This window comes from Dipodomys ordii, unplaced genomic scaffold (genome assembly GCF_000151885.1).
Source record: "Dipodomys ordii isolate 6190 unplaced genomic scaffold, Dord_2.0 Scaffold204, whole genome shotgun sequence".
NCBI lineage: Eukaryota > Metazoa > Chordata > Mammalia > Rodentia > Heteromyidae > Dipodomys > Dipodomys ordii.
Genome location: NW_012267420.1, coordinates 960383 through 977807, shown reverse-complemented (window position 1 = coordinate 977807; position 17425 = coordinate 960383). Strand labels below are relative to the sequence as shown.

Sequence of the window (17425 nt, the reverse complement as noted above, 5' to 3'; positions counted from 1 at the left end):
CCAGGTCAATATACTCCCTGAGAGTCAAAAGGCTCTAAGTTATCAGACTCCTGCTCTTTGTATCTGCTCTTAGCTTAAAAACAATATGAAAAGTTTTATGGTCAAAACTATTCAAAGTACTGATTGGTATCCTCTACTGTGCATTCTCTGGTTCATGGGTAACTAATAAATTTAATCAAAGTTTTGAAACTCATGGTTAATTCAGAGCTATTGAATGAGACTAATTTGAATATCCAAGCAAAAATAGATCGGGTGTCATAACTTTTATTATTAAAATTTGGTGGGGCATGATTAGCCATAGAATTTTCAGATTTTGGTTTTAATTAATGTACCTATTTTTAAGATTTTTCTGGTGCATTTGTTTGTAGGAGATATTAATAGTGAATCAGTTTTTAAATAAGTGAACATTTCAGTTTCATAGATTCATACACATTCATGATTAAATTCATTATTTTTATGACAAAAATTAGACACATTCATTTTAAACCATTTAAAAGGAAAGTTCTCTTTTAGCCATCACTAGAAAAAAAATAGCCAGACATATTATAGTTTATTGAGAGTGTGCCTGTATGTTTTTTTAAAACAAAAAAAGGACTAATTTGGAGAATTTTAATTCTGTGCCAAATGCAAAAAAAACTTAAAAAAGAGATATAAGAAACATCATAGTAAAATAATTTTTAAAATATGTTTTTATTGTAAAAATGCTGTACAGAGGGGTTACAGTTAACATGAGCAAGGTAACTAGTACATTTCCTATCAAGCATTGTTATCTCCTCCTTTGTTTTTCCCCTGACATCCCTTCCCGCCCACCTCCACAACTACATTCCCCTCCCCTGCCTAAATTGTAAAGTTTGTTTTTCCACATAGTGTCATGTACATCTTCATTGTTACAATGGATCAACCTGTATCCCTGTTTAAGCATTTTGTTTTTTCCCTTCCCCTCCCCAAGTTAGAGAAGTGTACATACAAGATGCAGGGCACCGACATCAAATACAGTGATTCTTAAATAGAGAAATTTCAGAAAGACTGTTATCTAGTATTTCTTAAGAAAGTATTTATCACATTAAGGTTAACAAATGAACACAGATTTAGCAGGTCAACTAGTCTGGATTTCTTTGACAGAAATAAGAAAACAAGAAAAATATAGAGCAAGCCAGGAAAAGAATATAATTATCAGATTGTTTCTGCCTAAACCGTGCTGCTTTGTTCCTTTAGGTCCTGGGCAGACTGAAAATTTGTTCCCATGAGTGTAAGCTAATTATTTCTATATTATCTACTTTTTAATAGCATACATACTTCACATAATCTGCTTTTTTTCTTTTGGTGGCAATAGGGTTTGAAGTCATGTCCTATGGTTGTTTGCTGGTGGGTTACCACCAAGCCACACCCCAACCTTGCCATTTGCTAGTTTGGAGTTGGAGTCTGCCCCGTGTAGCTTTCAATCACAACCTTCTAGATCTCAACTTTCTGAGTACCTAGGATTACACGTGTGAGCCACTGACATTCTGTAAAATCACTTTTCTTTTTATATAAAAGTAAAGGTTGGCTTTACTCTTATAATTGTAGCTTACCCTGTAACCCTGGCTTACCCCTTATAATTCTAGCTACGCAAGAGGCTGAGGTATGAGTACTAAGGGCCAAATTTAGCTTAGCAGAGAACCCCATGATATTCTTATCTCTAATTAACAAGAAAAATTAAGCCATGCTTCTTATGAAAGAGAAAGTGTGACTCAACAAGTAGAATTCAGCCTTGAGCAAAAAAGCCAAGCATGAACACAAGATCGTGAGTTAAACTCCCAATATTGCTCCCCTCCCCCAATCACATATAGTGAAGGCTTGGCCAATCACTCAAAAGTTCAATTCTTATCCAATAAATATACTTTATATATGTGTGTAAATGTAATAAATATATATTTTATGTATATTATATATTGTATATATGTATACATGGCTCTAAATTATTAATTTCATTCTCAAAAATGGCTTGAGAAGCAAGTCTCCTTTACCTGTTGTTCCTAGCCCCAGGAAAACTGCAGTTGCTTCCTCATGAGTGAATGATCACTATGAAAGCAATGATGGAGAGCTTTGCATTGAACTTTCTATTCAAAATTTTCAGATGCATTTTTCATTGATTCCACAAAGGAAAAACTTACAAATTTTACATGAAGATACATTTTAGTCGATCTCAGAGAAGATAAAAACGAAAGCTTCCAAAATGAAGGATGGCTAAGTTAATTTGTGAGCCTTACAAGCATTTTTCTAAAGCAGTTTGGGATATGCAGATCCATTTTAACCTCCTTTCCTCTTTGGCTTTTGAGAATCACTACCAGCTAAATCTCTTGGCAGCTTATGATTCCAAATCCTGCAATTGCTTCCGAGAAGCTTAAGAAGTCCTACACAAGTCAATTATTGTCACAGTGTTAAGTCATACATTAGAATAACATTCTTTAAAACGTATATGTGACACTTGTACAGAATTTCAACTTATTTGGGGAAGTAGGAGAATAAATTGATGCTGTAACCCTCAGTACCTCAAAAATATGATTTCATCTGTAATTTCATCTTTATAGAAGCAATTAAGTTAAAATATTGCTATTAGGTTGACCTCCATCTTGATGTCCTTAAGATGAAGGAAATTCACACACAGACACACATGCCCCAAGGAAACACAAATGTTAAAAGAGAGACACAGAGAGGGGATAGATAAATAGAGACAAGGAGTGGGGAAAATGCAGTCAAGAACTCCAATGAATATCCTATAAATTTAAGAAAAGTGACATAGGGTTGGGTTGAAAGGGGTAACATTCACCAAGATATATTCTATTCATTAGCTGTTTGTTAAATGGCAACTCCTTTGTACAACTACTTAAAGAAAATGAAAACATTGAGAGAGAGACAGAGAGAGAGAATCATCTGAAGTGACCAAGCCTCTAGAGAACACACATAAAGACAGATCATCTCAGTACTCCAGGAGTGCTTTAAATCTCTATACCTACAAGTTAAGTTTGATATCAAATACTTTAAAGGAGCAAAGGTTGTTTTATAACTGTAGCATAAAATGCCTAGGTGCCTCAATAATGGACAGGAACAAAGAATCAAATCTGAAAATGAATCAGAAGCAAATTCTAGATCCAACAATTTTCAAGCCCCAGGAGCAGCATAGAAGAAAAAAGAATGGAAGTACCACCATACAACAACTCTACTGCTGATGACACGTCACAAATTAATCCAGCCTATAATTAAATGATTACCAAGTGGTATCAAACACTATGGAGAAAGTCTGAGGATTCACTCTGGGCCAAGAGCCTAATCAATATTTCTGCCTAATCAATATTATCTGACATGTAGCTCTATGTCCATTTTGGACATCTATTTATCTGAAACAGTCATGAGTTGAACACAGATTTATCTTCACTGAGACATTTGTTAGTTCTTTCTGGTTAGATAAGAATAGATTATATAACATTATATACACTGGTATTCTTTAAGACCATTTTTGACATATGGAAGCTTTTGTTACAAACCATAACTCTGATGCTATAGCTACTAATTTGTACCCACAACTATATGATTGTGGCTTACACCAAAGGCAATTTACATGACACCAATTGGATTAATAGAATTTTATAATCCAGGAAAAAATAAATTATGGTTCTTAGTTACTACTAAGCAAAATGTATTTATCAACTGTATTACTACGCAAATTCAATTCAAAGTCCTGTGCGCATATATCATTGTGATGTACATAAAATAAATTTCTTTTTTGTATGGAAGAAAAATAAGATTAACTTAGGTCAAAAATATGCATTAACATGTCACAGCTGATGCTCAAAACCATAAGAAACTCATTGCCAGGTTATGAATCAAAAGGACCACTCAGCCAGATGCTGGTGGCTGATGCCTGTACTCCTAGCTACTTAAGAGGCTGAGATCTAAGGATCACAGTTCAAAGCCAGAAAAGCACCCATGAAACTCTTGATTCCAATTAACCACCAGGAAAAAAAGGTGGTGGCTCAAAGTGGTAGAGCACTAGCCTTGATTGTAAGAGTGTAAGAGTTCAGGGATAGTGCTAGGTCCTGAGTTAAGCCCCATGACCAAAAAAAAATGTATTACTTTTTTTTTATTGTGAAAATACTGTACAGAGGGGTTACAATTACATGGACAAGATAATGAGTACATTTCTTACCAAGCATTGTAGCCTCCTCCTGTGTTTCCCCTTCTCATCCCTTTCCATCCGCCCCCTGCCCCCCCAATCCAATTCTTCTCCCTCCTTTCCCTCCACCAAAGTTGTAAAGTTCATTTTCGACATACGATTTGAATATCTCATTGTTGCAATGGGTCCACCTGTATCCCTATTTAAATGATGTGTTTTTCCCCTTCCCCTCCACAAATTTATAACAACATCAAATACAGTGAAAGCAGGGGTTATCCTGTGAGGGGAGGGACATACAAAGCAACAAAGAAATAATCGTATAAATGTGTTAGAAACAATCGCATGAAAGAAAAAAAACACTCGAATACATATTCATTTCCCTAACATCAACTTATCTGATCTTTTCTGCTTGACTCAGATATATACTAATTATTGCAAATAAGGGAAACCATAGGACCTATGCTTCTTTGGGCCTGGCTTACTTCACTTAATAGAATTTTTTCCAAGTCTTTCCATTTCCTAACAAATGGGGCAATGTCATTCTTTATGATGGAGGCATAAAGTTCCATTGTAGATATATATATATATATATATATATATATCACATTTTCTTGATCCATTCATCTACTGAGGGGCATCTGGGTTGGTTCCATATCTTAGCTATGGTAAATAATGCTGCAATAAACATAGTCATGCTGGTTACTTCTATGTAAATGCTGTTTTCTTCAAAATTGAGGGATTAAGAAGAAATAAAAATTAGTCTGATATTATGAATTTAAATCATTTAATGTATAAAAGTACAGTATTTTTTATTTTACTTGACAAACTCAGAATTGAAATGGATTTTGTGGCCATTAAAAATTAATTAATTAATATCTCTTTATAGATGTTTTTTCAAAAACTGTGCTCCCTGGGATTACATATTCTTTGTTTTTCAGTATTCACAACATCATGAGTAGACTTATAAAGTTTTATGGAGAAGTACCTCTAAAATCTTTCTGATTACAATAAGATTGTTTTGAAGAAGTAAAGAAAGAGAAAATAGGGTGGGAATGTCTCTTCATTATCACAAACCCTTTAATCTCTGCATAAAGTATATTAGTTTCAGCATACTGAATCTTTGTAGATTAAGGTACCTCCTGGCTTGTTTGTAATCATCATAGATAATTATAGTATTACCATGGAGTTCTTTTTCTTGTATTATGAAAGTTCAAAATGCTTTAATAACAATTAAAATTCACAACTGTCAATATATAACCTAGCCAATATTGAATATGATGTACAGTGCTCAATATATATGTGAACCAATGTAAAACTTTATATATGGAACTAATTACAAGTGAGAGGGAGGCATTATTTTATCTTTGCCACAGATAGGAAAGTAAGAAGCAAAAATGATATATTTCATATATATTCACATAGAAATCCTATGACAGAAAAAAATAATAAACTCTCTCTGATCCCTAAATCACTGTTGAACAGGTAAAGCCCTGTTTTCTCTTTTTGGAGCACTGTTCATTTTCCTGGAAGATACTTGGTGTATTCAGACAATGGTACTGGTAACTAATCTCAAGCCTGGTCTTTGAGAAATTCATTTTTAAACTTCAGCCAATTTCACTCTTGTAATTATGGAAGACTCACTAGTTTAATAAACCTACTCTACAGCCCACTGCTCAAAGTCTTTGAAAGCAGATTGGAGCAGAGTGGAGTCCAAAATGCAAAGTATACCAAGCGCATCACCATATCTGTACCAGCAGAAACAGCTCTTAAATTAACAGTAGAGATTTCAGCCACCCAGAACGAGTTGAGTTTCTGTTTAACCACTAGCAAATGGAAACCGCTAGTTCATTTAGGGTTCCTCAGCCAATTCTTGTCTAAGAGCTGTGTCCAATTTCCCTGACCAAAGGAATTTAAGAATCCAACAAGGAAAGTGAACAGTCAGAAGACATCAGCTCCCTAAGTACAAGTATAAATAAGTTTCCACTGAATGAATTTCAATGTTCTGTTTGTGTAAATTATTGGCTGAGCAATCTGGAACAGATTCAAACATTACGATTAAAGACCTAATATCGGATTTGAGCTCTTCCCAGAAAATACATAAAATGCAGTGTAGAGCAGTGACTTGGTTCTGTAAGTCAGATAAAAAATCTGCTGTAGTTTAAGAGTAACTACAACTATTATTCAAAACTCTAATAAGCATTTATGACAGGTAATTTTCATAGCCAATTTTACATAATAAATATTGTAAAATATTTTATTTTTGTTCCAGAGAATTTGTTTCAGATGTGCCACATCAAGGGTAATGATTGAGATTGTAATATTTTGTCCTGGCTCATCCAAAAAGGCAGGCATAACTATTAGGAAAACGTGAGAATGCTTAGAAATATGCTCCCTCGGAATGGGTTTATTTCTACAAGTTTCTTTCATTCTTTTGTTATTCTTTTTAGGGAGTTATTCAAAGGAGGTGCCATTCAACAAAGCTGGCTATGAATACAATGTGTCTTGATCAGTGTCAACCTTTCCATCATTCGCCTCCATCCCTTATGCCTGTACTCTACCCCTTCCCCAATTCCTGTTTAATATTTTTGTAACTATGTGGATTACCCACAGAAAAGTGCTGCCTGTTAGTTAAGCAAGGCAATACTGGTCATGGTTAAGACATTTCTGTTGCAAAGCTGCAGTTCCTGGACTCAATTCAGTGAAAGGAATGCGATTCATCATGCTGTCATTGTCCGTTTACCCTGAGATGTGGAGAAAAACTACAAGACACAGCCTTCTTCAGAGAGGTAACACAGTGCCTTGACCTTTCTGCATCAAAGACTGTGAAGTCATTACATGGCTTGAGAAATTCATGGTGAAAAAGAAATGAAATCTGGCTCATTAGTCACATAGGAAGAGAGCAAAAATATTGTCGCAATATACCACAAGCCACAAATATTTACCTGTCGAACTATTTAGTTTATAAGAGCCAATTGTAACTAATTAGAAAATTGTCATAGATGAACTTACTTGGATGCCAGTCATTAAAAAGTATACACTCATGTATTTATGCCTGAAATTAATTGAGGAGTAAATTTACTTGTGAAAATAATAACATTTTTTAAGAAGTCAAACTACTACTAATATTCTTTTATTCTTTCATTTAAAATTACAGAGAAAAATATTCCCTAAAATGCAAGAATAATCAGGGATTCATACATTTTACAAATGGTATTTTACCTAGCAAAGGTCAGTCTCAGTTAAAAATATAGCATATATATGACTATATATATGTATATATAATACATACATAATTAAATAAACATAAAATGCAACACTTACCTTTAGTTTGTATTTTCCTTTCAGGTTTCTCTGGCTTTTCAGCCTTTCCTTTATGTATTTCTAGAAAAATAAAGAATAATTTTAAAACTTTTTGTTTAAAAATATAAAATTTAAATTAGGCCATAGATATGACTTTTTAATTCCGTCACAAAGTATATGTTTTTGTGTCTAACAAGGTTATTGACATTTGAATCTTTGTTACATGTTAATATATAAAAAACTTATTTATTTAAAATAAGAAAAAAGCTAGGGCCACTCCAATAATCAAAGTTACCTGTAAAAACTTAAAACTGTATACTTTCAGCATTAAAATTTTTTACCAACTATAATTATGTTTTATTTCAATTACTCACAATACAAATATGAATGTGATTTCAATTTTAGAAGTCTTAGTTTGAGGTATTAAATGAAGAATTTGTGAAATAAACTATAACCATTATGTAACAGGAAATACTTCTTAGAAGAGTTCACTTAATCTATGTTTACAATAAGTATTTGGCACTGAATTTAACCAATAATTACTTCAAATAAATAAGGATACATTTCATAGAAAAAGTTACTTGTGAAATTTTTTCTAAAGGTCAGGTTTAAAAAATGTATTTCATTTGCTTCTAGATTCAGTTTACCTACATTGCAAAGTCTTAGAAAATGGAGTTAAATCTGAATTTGCAATTCATTTTAAATGATAGAAGTATATTTGAATTTAAGGTTTGCAAATGTGATCACTACCTCTGTAAAGTGACTTAATCTTAAAATATAATGTTTCATCTTGGAAAATGTTAATTATTTATTTATCATTACTTTATTCAACAAAAGTTATGAGATGACACAAGTAACTATGTAGGTTTACATTTTTCATTTTAAACTTGAATTTACATTTTTGTAATTTTTCCAGAATCTGCTAAAGGCAAAACCTACATATCTTCAGAAATGAGAACTATTAAGGAGGTAATCACTACTATCAACATTATCTTCCTTAAATTCTCACCATTTATCAATCATTTTAATATCCACAGTTACACTCATCAACCTTCATACCATCCCTGAATTACAATATGGCAAAAAAAATTGCTTATGAAAAAACTTCTCCAAGTTTCAATAGAAGATCTCCAAAGGGCTGTGACAACTTCCAGTCATTCCTTCTTCTCAGTAATAGCTCTAAAATCTGTTGTATGGCAATGTTTCGTGCCTTAGCACTATAAATTCTCAGATCAGTGAATCATTGAGAGATAGATTGAGACTATTATGAGCCTCCTAAGCTATTTAGTAGACTTCCTGGATTCTACCCATCTGATGTTCATAGCCCCCAACTGGTCTAACCACATACAACGTGCTTACCATGCATGAACATCTAGGAATCATGTCATTAGCCAATACAGATTAAGGCAGTGACAAGTGTTAGTAGGCTGCTTATTTTTGGAACTCAACTGGAGTTCATTTTGCCTAAAAAGGGATTTGGGGCAATACTTTCAGATCTGTGTGTGTGTGTGTCTGTGTGTGTATTTGTGTGTGAGTGGGCTCATAATTCTATAAATGCTCTTGGATAAGGCTTAAATGGGTAACTATAAGACTGTAATCAAAATAGAAACTAGCAGAGGTCCATTCTGGAATTTGGAAACAAACAAGGGGGGAAAAATCTCAGAAAAATTGAATGAAGAACACTGATCTGAATCTATTCCTGTCCCTGAGTGATGTGGTTGATCTCAGCATTTGAGATAGCACTTGAGTATTTAGTCAGCTATGAAGCAGGAGTTCCTGTCACTAGCAGTAAAATAGATGAAAACGGACATCATATGAATTTGGACACAGAATGGCAAACATGTTCTCTATCAAATGAAAACTGTCAGGGCTGATCTTCGAAAGTAAGAGAGTGATAAGGGATTAGGAAAGATACAGTAGGTTAGGAAGAACGGTGACTGGATATGATCAATATACACTCTAATGTATGCATGGAAATATCACAGTGAACAACATGTAGGAAAGCAGACTATATTAGTGAACAAAGAGAGTAGTAGCACTTAAGGAAAAGGAAGGCAGGGGAGGGATGAATATATTCTTTAAACTCTACCCTAAAAACATGGAAAGGGACTCTAAAGTAGAAGATAAACATTGGTTGTCTGATGTACTTCATCACTTATTAAACACATACACACACACAAATAAAACAAGTAGAATTAGTTAGAAAAACTGGTAATTTATTTCAGGTAATTTATTTTTTTCATTGTATAATAAGTAGAATAGGGGTAACTCATGTCTGCAGCTCAAACCAAGCATAAGAAATGCATTCCATGATTCAGACTTAAGGAGAAATTAAATAGCTCTGCCTGTTTTCTAGCTCCATCTCATTTTCCTTAGAGATCAGGTTCTATCTCTGGCATTACTTCCTGTGGCTATTAGATGTCAGAAGGAGCCAGTGACCCCCATGCATGGTGTCCCAACTTGTCTCCTTGAAACTTAGCCAGGAAATGATGACCATCCAGGCTCCTGTGCCACTGAATAACAACATGTTACCAATTTAGACTTGAGACAGACACTATTCTCATACACAGACCATGTCTACCTCCAATGAGCCAGCAAAGGATCCTTTGTACAACACTGGATAGTTAACTTTAAATAATTCAGGTCATTTTTAAAAAAAGCATTTATGGCCTTTTGGTTTTCAAAAAGTTTCAAAGAGAGGTTACAGGAAACAAACTTTCATATGTGATGGTAATACCAGCACTTAATTGTAATAATTTATCTATGCTTCCTGTAACATGAAAATGATGTGCACAAAGCTGTATTTAAAAAGCACTCTTTACGCAGGACACTGGTGGCTCATGCCTATACTCCTAGCTCCCCAAGAGGCTGAGATCTGAGGATCATGGTCCAAAGTCAGCCCAGTCAGGAAAGTCCATGAGACTCTTATCTCCACCTAAGCACCAGAAAACCAGATGTAGATCTATGGCTCAAAGGGGTAGAGCACCAACGTTGAGCAAAAGAGCACAGAGACAGTACTCAAGCCCTGAGTTCAAGCCCCACTACTGACAAAAAAAAATAAAATAAAATAAAATCATGCTTTAAAGAACAGAGTATTTAAACATAAACCAAATCTGAATACAAGTGACAGAGAAAAGGATAGTCCTATTATTTGCCTCCAAATATAGGTGTTTTGGAAATAGAAAAAAAGTCAATAGTCAAATGTCTCTGAAAGGTTGTTAAGTCTCTGCACCTGATGGAATCAAAGCTTTGATTGCAACTGGAAAATACTAAATGTTTTGTGATTTAGAAGGAACAGAGATAAAAGTATTTCAATGCAGATGTGCGAGTAGTCATAAATCTCAATGTGTTAGGTAACAATGGTGGGATCCCTTTGTTACGCTGCACCGCTGGTAGTCTTGCCATGTCATACAATCACTAACAGAGAGGAAAGCAAGGTCTTTCCACAGAATGAGGCAACACTTTCCTGTTTCTTTTACTACATCTTATTTACTAATGTTTTTAACATGGCTTATAAAGAGAGAACTGGAGAAAAACATTAGGTGTCTCCTTTTAGATTGTTATTCATTGCTCACTCTAAAGTAAAAACTTGAAGTTACCAGAAAAAATTTATGTTGCTAACTTTTTGATATATCTATAGCTTTCCTTCATTTAAGGAATCAAATAATTTAAACTTAATTTCTATCTTTTAGTATTCAATGGAGATAATGAAATATACTCAGACTGGATTTTTAAGTTTAATGTCAACCAATATGAGAGATTTTGAGTTTATAGAAAACAAAGAGGATATAATGATTTATTATAGCTTGAGAATAACTAAAATTTGTTTTTGTGATTACTCATTTCTAGATTACAGTGATTTGTTTTCATCTCCATTTGAAAGATGTCATAAATCTATTACATTTATAAATTTATAAATCTATTATATTCTAATATAAATTACCATCTTTTGAGAGGGGAAGTACTAAGGTTTGAACTTAAGGCCTTGAACTTACTTAAGTGATAGGTCATCTACCACTTAAGCTATGCCTTCAGCCCTTTATGGTCTGGTTATTTTTCAGATAGCATCTTCCTTTTTGCCTGCGCAGATGTGGACCACAGTTCTCATCCTATTGTGGGATGACCAGTGTGATCAGCAATTTACGATGAGTCTTATAAACCATTATCCCCTGGCTTACTTTGAATTGCTATCTTAGTGTTCTCCGGTATTACATACATAAGCAACTAGTGCCTACAAATATGATCTATTCTGACAGCAAAATAAAGACTGGCATGATTTTTATAAGATCTATAAAAATATTGCCATTTCTAATATTTAGTGTTAAAGGTAATTAACTGGTACTGGAGACACTGTGGCCACTCCAAACCTCCACCCCATTACCAGCTGTAAATTTCCTTTCTTCATCCATAAAATGATGTTAATAAGTACTCACCTCATAGGTTTACTTTAGGATTAAAATAAGTCAAATGTAGAGAATCTCTGGAATGTCAAGTACCACGTGGACATTGGCTGTTATCTTACTGTTACTTGTACTTCTCAATAAGTAGAAACTTTGACAATGGCAAGATTAATGTCTATTTTGCTCCACACTAAAGTTTAATACCATACAGGATGATTGGCAAAGAATAACTACCTGGTTACCAACTTGAAATAAATCACTATTTGATCACACTTAAAAGAAAAAGGTTTAGGAGAAAAAGGTGGATTATTTCTTACCTGCTCTTTATGGTACAACTCTACATGTCTACTAAATTGATTGAAGATGATTTGTAGGGCTATAGATGAAGTTTATTGGTATTGAGCCCTTGCCTAGCATAAAAGAGGGCCTAAGTTTGATCCCCAGAAGTACAGAAAGTAAATACTTGTTTTACCTTATATGAAATGGAGGGAGACGTTGAAGAATTTTCTATTTATTGAAATAATATAAATGTCTGAAAGGTATTTTGAAACCACAAAATTTATTCAAAAGTTTTTCATATTTCCTTTTTCTGCAACACTGAGAAAGAAGCTAAATGATGGTCAACTTGAGGACAGCATGAATATTTCTCAATACATTAATACATCATAGATGTTTATTAAAATACACCAAATTTTATTCAAGTAACTACTATATGTCTTATACTCTTTGTTATATTCATAAATATTTTTCTAGAAGAGTGCATTATTCAATACTAATGAAGAATAAGAAGAGAATGATACTCTCCTCCTTGAAGCTAATATATTGTTTATGACTATGTAGGCTGAATGCAGATATAGACACATAGACAACAAATGAGTGTATTTTACTTATAATAAAATGTTGACATCTTCATGACTGTTACATGTTCTAGTTTTAAAACTAGAATATGCTACTTCATCTCACTTTTAAAAAAGTGGACAAAACTTCTTATTCCTCAATATAGTCATTACCTGACTCATGGAACTGTAATCCCTCTGTACATCACCTCTATAACAATAATAAATTAGTAAATTAATAAAAAAATTTATTCCTCCAAATTTCTATTTCCTTCATTCACTTTTTGTTATTGTTACATTTATCTAGCATTTCCTGTTAAGGAATAGACTAATTACAATAAAGTCTGCCTTCTTTTTGCCTACTATTTTTTATGTATTTATGGTGTATGATATATATATAATATAAAATTTGAGATTTGGCAAATATGCTGTTGGTGGACATCTGTGGAAATAAATAAGTACAGACTTTACTGAACCTGTTTAGTTTCCCCAAATGGTATTTTCAGTGTATTTTCTAGTTCACTTGGTGCATATTATGTACCAATTATACATTAAAATATATAATTAATAGACAAAATCCCAAAAACTTTCAAATTTGCATTGAAAATTCACTCCATCGATTGCTGTCAGAATGTATTTATCTTAGTCCTATGGTTACCACAGTGGCATGGCAATCATTAATTAGTTCTTCAGATATTTCCAATAATCTGAGCATGACTTCTACTTGATCGTTGCAAAGAAAGAGTATGGGTAACAAGCTTTGTGGATGATGGTGGTAGCAACAATAGCTAGTGGTAGTGAAAATAGAAGGCAATAAATGGCTTCTAAAAAATGAATTTATTTCATAGTTAGGTTCCTCTAAGTCACTTTGTTTTATTACATGTACTTTTGCTTATGACAAATAGCTTTTATCTATTTATTATCTTAACAAAACTCATTGTTGAGTACTTTATAATTTTGTTTTAGACATGCATGACCAGTTTAAAGCAAGTATTTTTATCTATGAATGTGTTGCTCTATTAATAAATTCAAAATGTAATCAATGTATGACAGAAACAAGAAGTTAAAAGGATAATCTCTGTCACCAAGGCAACTATCCCCTGATTCAAAATGACAACCCAGTTTATTAAATTATTATGTGGGCTGTGGATTTCAAAGAATGCCTTTTATCTTTGTTTTCTCTAGATATCTCACAAGAATAAGATAATATAAAAAGGCTCTTTTCTAATTTTTTCTTTTTAATATTAAAAATTTAATTTACTTACTCATTTGAACACAGTGTCTATTAGTATGATTTTGCTAATTATCACTAGGACACAAAAATAATTATCATAAATGACTGAGCAAATGTAGTTAATTTTAGTATCTAATTGAATAATGCTAAGGAACTCTCAATATTTTAGACAAATATACCAAATATGTTCAGGTATCTGCATTTTCTGATACTTTTTCTGTTATCCAGACTAATAAGTTTTCAAAGAAGTGCACTGTGTACCATGAATAAAAAGTGTGATAATGACAGTGCTTACTTCTTTGAAACACCTATTGTTTACACTTATATTTATATTATATTTACATTTATATTATTTACATTTATATAGTGGATAGGGTGGTAGGCAGATATCTTCACGGTATCTTTCTACAGAGACATTCAAGCTCATAAATATAAAATACTTAGTGTGTTTTTTTTATACTTTATTATTATTTAGTAATACAAGTAAAACATTTGCATAAAAACAGTCTCAAATAATGTCCCTAGAAAATCTCTACATCTCTAAACATGTTACAACAATATCTATATAATCTCATTTTTTTTGCAACTCTATAGTCTTAGGTTAGCTATTTCCCCATTTTAGGTTTTATTTTCTTTATTTATAAAATGAAATATACTTTCCCAAGTGAGCATGAACCAGACAGATGGAAGTGATTTCAAATAAGATCTTTTGTTAAGTAATTGCCAATGTAGTTTACAGTTACAGAGGAGACATTGGCTGGAGTTAGGGTATGTGCTTCAAACTTGGTGATATACTAGACAAGATCAATGTGGGCTGTTCATCAGAATCATCTGGGGAGATTTAAAACCTATTCCAGAGCTGCAAACCTAATCAATGGGTCTTTCATGCTGAGGAGACATAGGATCTGCAATTTAGATAAGCTTTCAGATGATTTCAGAGCCACAGTCGGAAGTGGGAATTACTGTCTAGCTCAATGCCTCTCAAATTTTCATGTGCATATGAATCTCCTGGAGATCTTAAAATGCAGATTGTGACTTGGTGAAGGTACGTGCATGCAGGCTGGATTTTTAGATAGCCCCCAGCTCATGTAAAAGTTGCTGCTTGAGTTGTACTTTTCAGTTGTAAGGATATAGTACAGATGAAATTCTTGATACGTAATAAAAGTCTAACCACATGACTTAATCAGAGCCAGAAGCATGATAGCTCAAAAGGATGTGTATGTCAGTAAATCCAGCATCTTTGTTTTACAAATGTGAAGATTAGAAGGCACCAAGGTTAAGTGACTTAACCAGAAGAGGTCAAACCTACAAGAGATCCCTGACCAGTACCTCCTTTCCTTCTTCTTTGCAGCTTGCCTCAATCATGTTTCAAATTTTTATATATTCTGTTGAAGAACATTATCTAGTTATTTATTTTCTTGAGTTTTCTTGGGAATTTTATTATTAGTTTTCTACTTGACTTTTTTATTATCAAGAAGTAGTTCAAAAAGTTGCAACTCAACATGTCAGTTTGAGGATAATGCCTCTTGATCAAGCCGGGCACCAGTGGCTCACACCTGTAATCCTAGCTACTCAGGAGGCTGAGATCTGAGGATGGAAGTTCAAAGCCAGCCCGGGCAGGAAACTCTGTGAGGCTCTCATCTCAAATAAACCACCAGAAAGCCAGAAATAGTGCTGTGGTTCAAGTGGTAGAGAGCTAGCCTTGAGCTAAAGAGCTGAGCAACAGCACCCAGAGCCAGGGTTCAAGCCCCACAACCGACAAGAAAAAAAAAAAAAGTCCCTGTATCAATGTCACTACTTTGATTGAGGAATGTTAATTATCTATACTTCAACAATCCAGGTCAATGTGACATTGTACTTTATCATTCATTCTTTTCTTTCTGGATTTTTTTATATTGCTGTTTGAACTTAGGGTCTTGCCTTGTTAGGGGTGTCTGTATCACTTGAACCAGGATTCAGGCCATTTTTTTCTTTTAATTATTTTTACAGGATTTCTTTTGTTGTTGTTGTTGTTTTGCTTAGGGCCAGTCTAAAACCATATTCCCCTACCTAACATCCAGTAGATCTGGAACTACAAATGTGCCCAAATATGCCATGTTTACTTGTTGAATCAAGTCTTGCTAACTTTTTGCCAACTTTCATTGTCTGATCTCTGGAATTATACACATGTCACCACACCCATGCCCTACTTTGCCCTTTTCTACTTTTTTTCTTACAGTATGTTTATATACCATAGTCACGATATGTAAACAAAAGGAAGAGGAATTCACTTATCTTCAACTGGCCTCAAAATGTATCAAGTCCCCTTCTTTTGCAAATTATCCATTAGAATGGCAATGGCTCTTACCTTGGTTATTGTTTAGAAACATATTGTTGAAACTTTAAAATTTCTGATTTTAGGGGATGAGTTACATCACATAGTTTTATTTAGATATACCTCACTTACCATTCAAATAATTTATTTAAAATGTGTAATCTAATGTTTTCTACTTGTTCTCAGAGTTATGAACCCATTACCACAACCAACTGTAGAATATTTTCATCATTCATCAAAGAAATTCCATAAACATTAGCTCTCCCCCAACCCCAATCCATATCTCCTCTCTTGCTCTTCCTTGGTAATTGGTCTGCCCCTGAGATTTCAATGTCTTATCTAAGAGGGGAGGTAAACGAATGTGGAATTTAAAACAATAGGGGTATGTCTATCTCATGTTCTTGTTACAATCCATAATTATAATATCGGTGTAATGTTTGAGATTCAGGAACTACTCCCTTTCCCAACTTAGTGCCCATACTTTGGTTGAGGTTACCTCATTCTTTAGTTCCCAGGATAGACCCATTAGCAGGCTCTGACAAATTTGCACATTGTGTCTTTTTTAGCCAACCTTGCTTTGTTACTCAGTATAAGTCAATGAAATTCAACTGAGTTGTTTCAATGGAAATATTTCTTAGAAAAGAGCTGGTTCTTTTCCTGGGTCACTAAGGTAAAGTAACTTTGGCTTCAAGATTCTGGTGACTATGTTTGCCAAGAGAGAAGAGAAGAGAATGAAACAGGGAACACCCAGGCAGAGGCTAAGAAATCATGTACACTGTTATACGTAGATATGTTTGTATACCTATATCGAACTTTCCTTGATGCCAGCTCCCTCTATACTCTGTCTGCAATGACAGAGTTAGATTCAGAGTTAGATCCAATGACTGCAGTGAGAGACAGGGAGCAGTTAGAGCAGTAAGTTCTTCATGTTGTCTGAGAGCAATTATTGAGAATTGATACAGACTTACCTAAGTAAGTCTAAAGAGAGATCCAAAGATGAACAATGTGACTAGGGCCTACCTAGTAACCAATATTGAGTGGCAATGAATTACAATAACTTTAGTCACTTACCCATTCTTCCTTCTTTATTCAGGCACTATTATTTTCCAGACAATATTGAGCCTGGTGTGCAAACCACAGAAGTTGCCAGTGAAAGTTCTGGCACGCATACATGCTCATCCATCTTAT

The 17425-nt window shown here is 33.8% G+C and overlaps 1 protein-coding gene across 1 annotated transcript in view; it reads right to left on the bottom strand.

Moving 5' to 3' along the window:
* The window catches only part of Trdn (triadin), a 101672-nt gene that overhangs the window by 18866 nt on the left and 65381 nt on the right, over window positions 1–17425 (bottom strand). The window contains exon 5 of the mRNA XM_013035108.1: window positions 7475–7534. Coding sequence (XP_012890562.1) covers window positions 7475–7534 — 60 coding nt within the window. The remainder of the gene's footprint in view (window positions 1–7474; window positions 7535–17425) is intronic.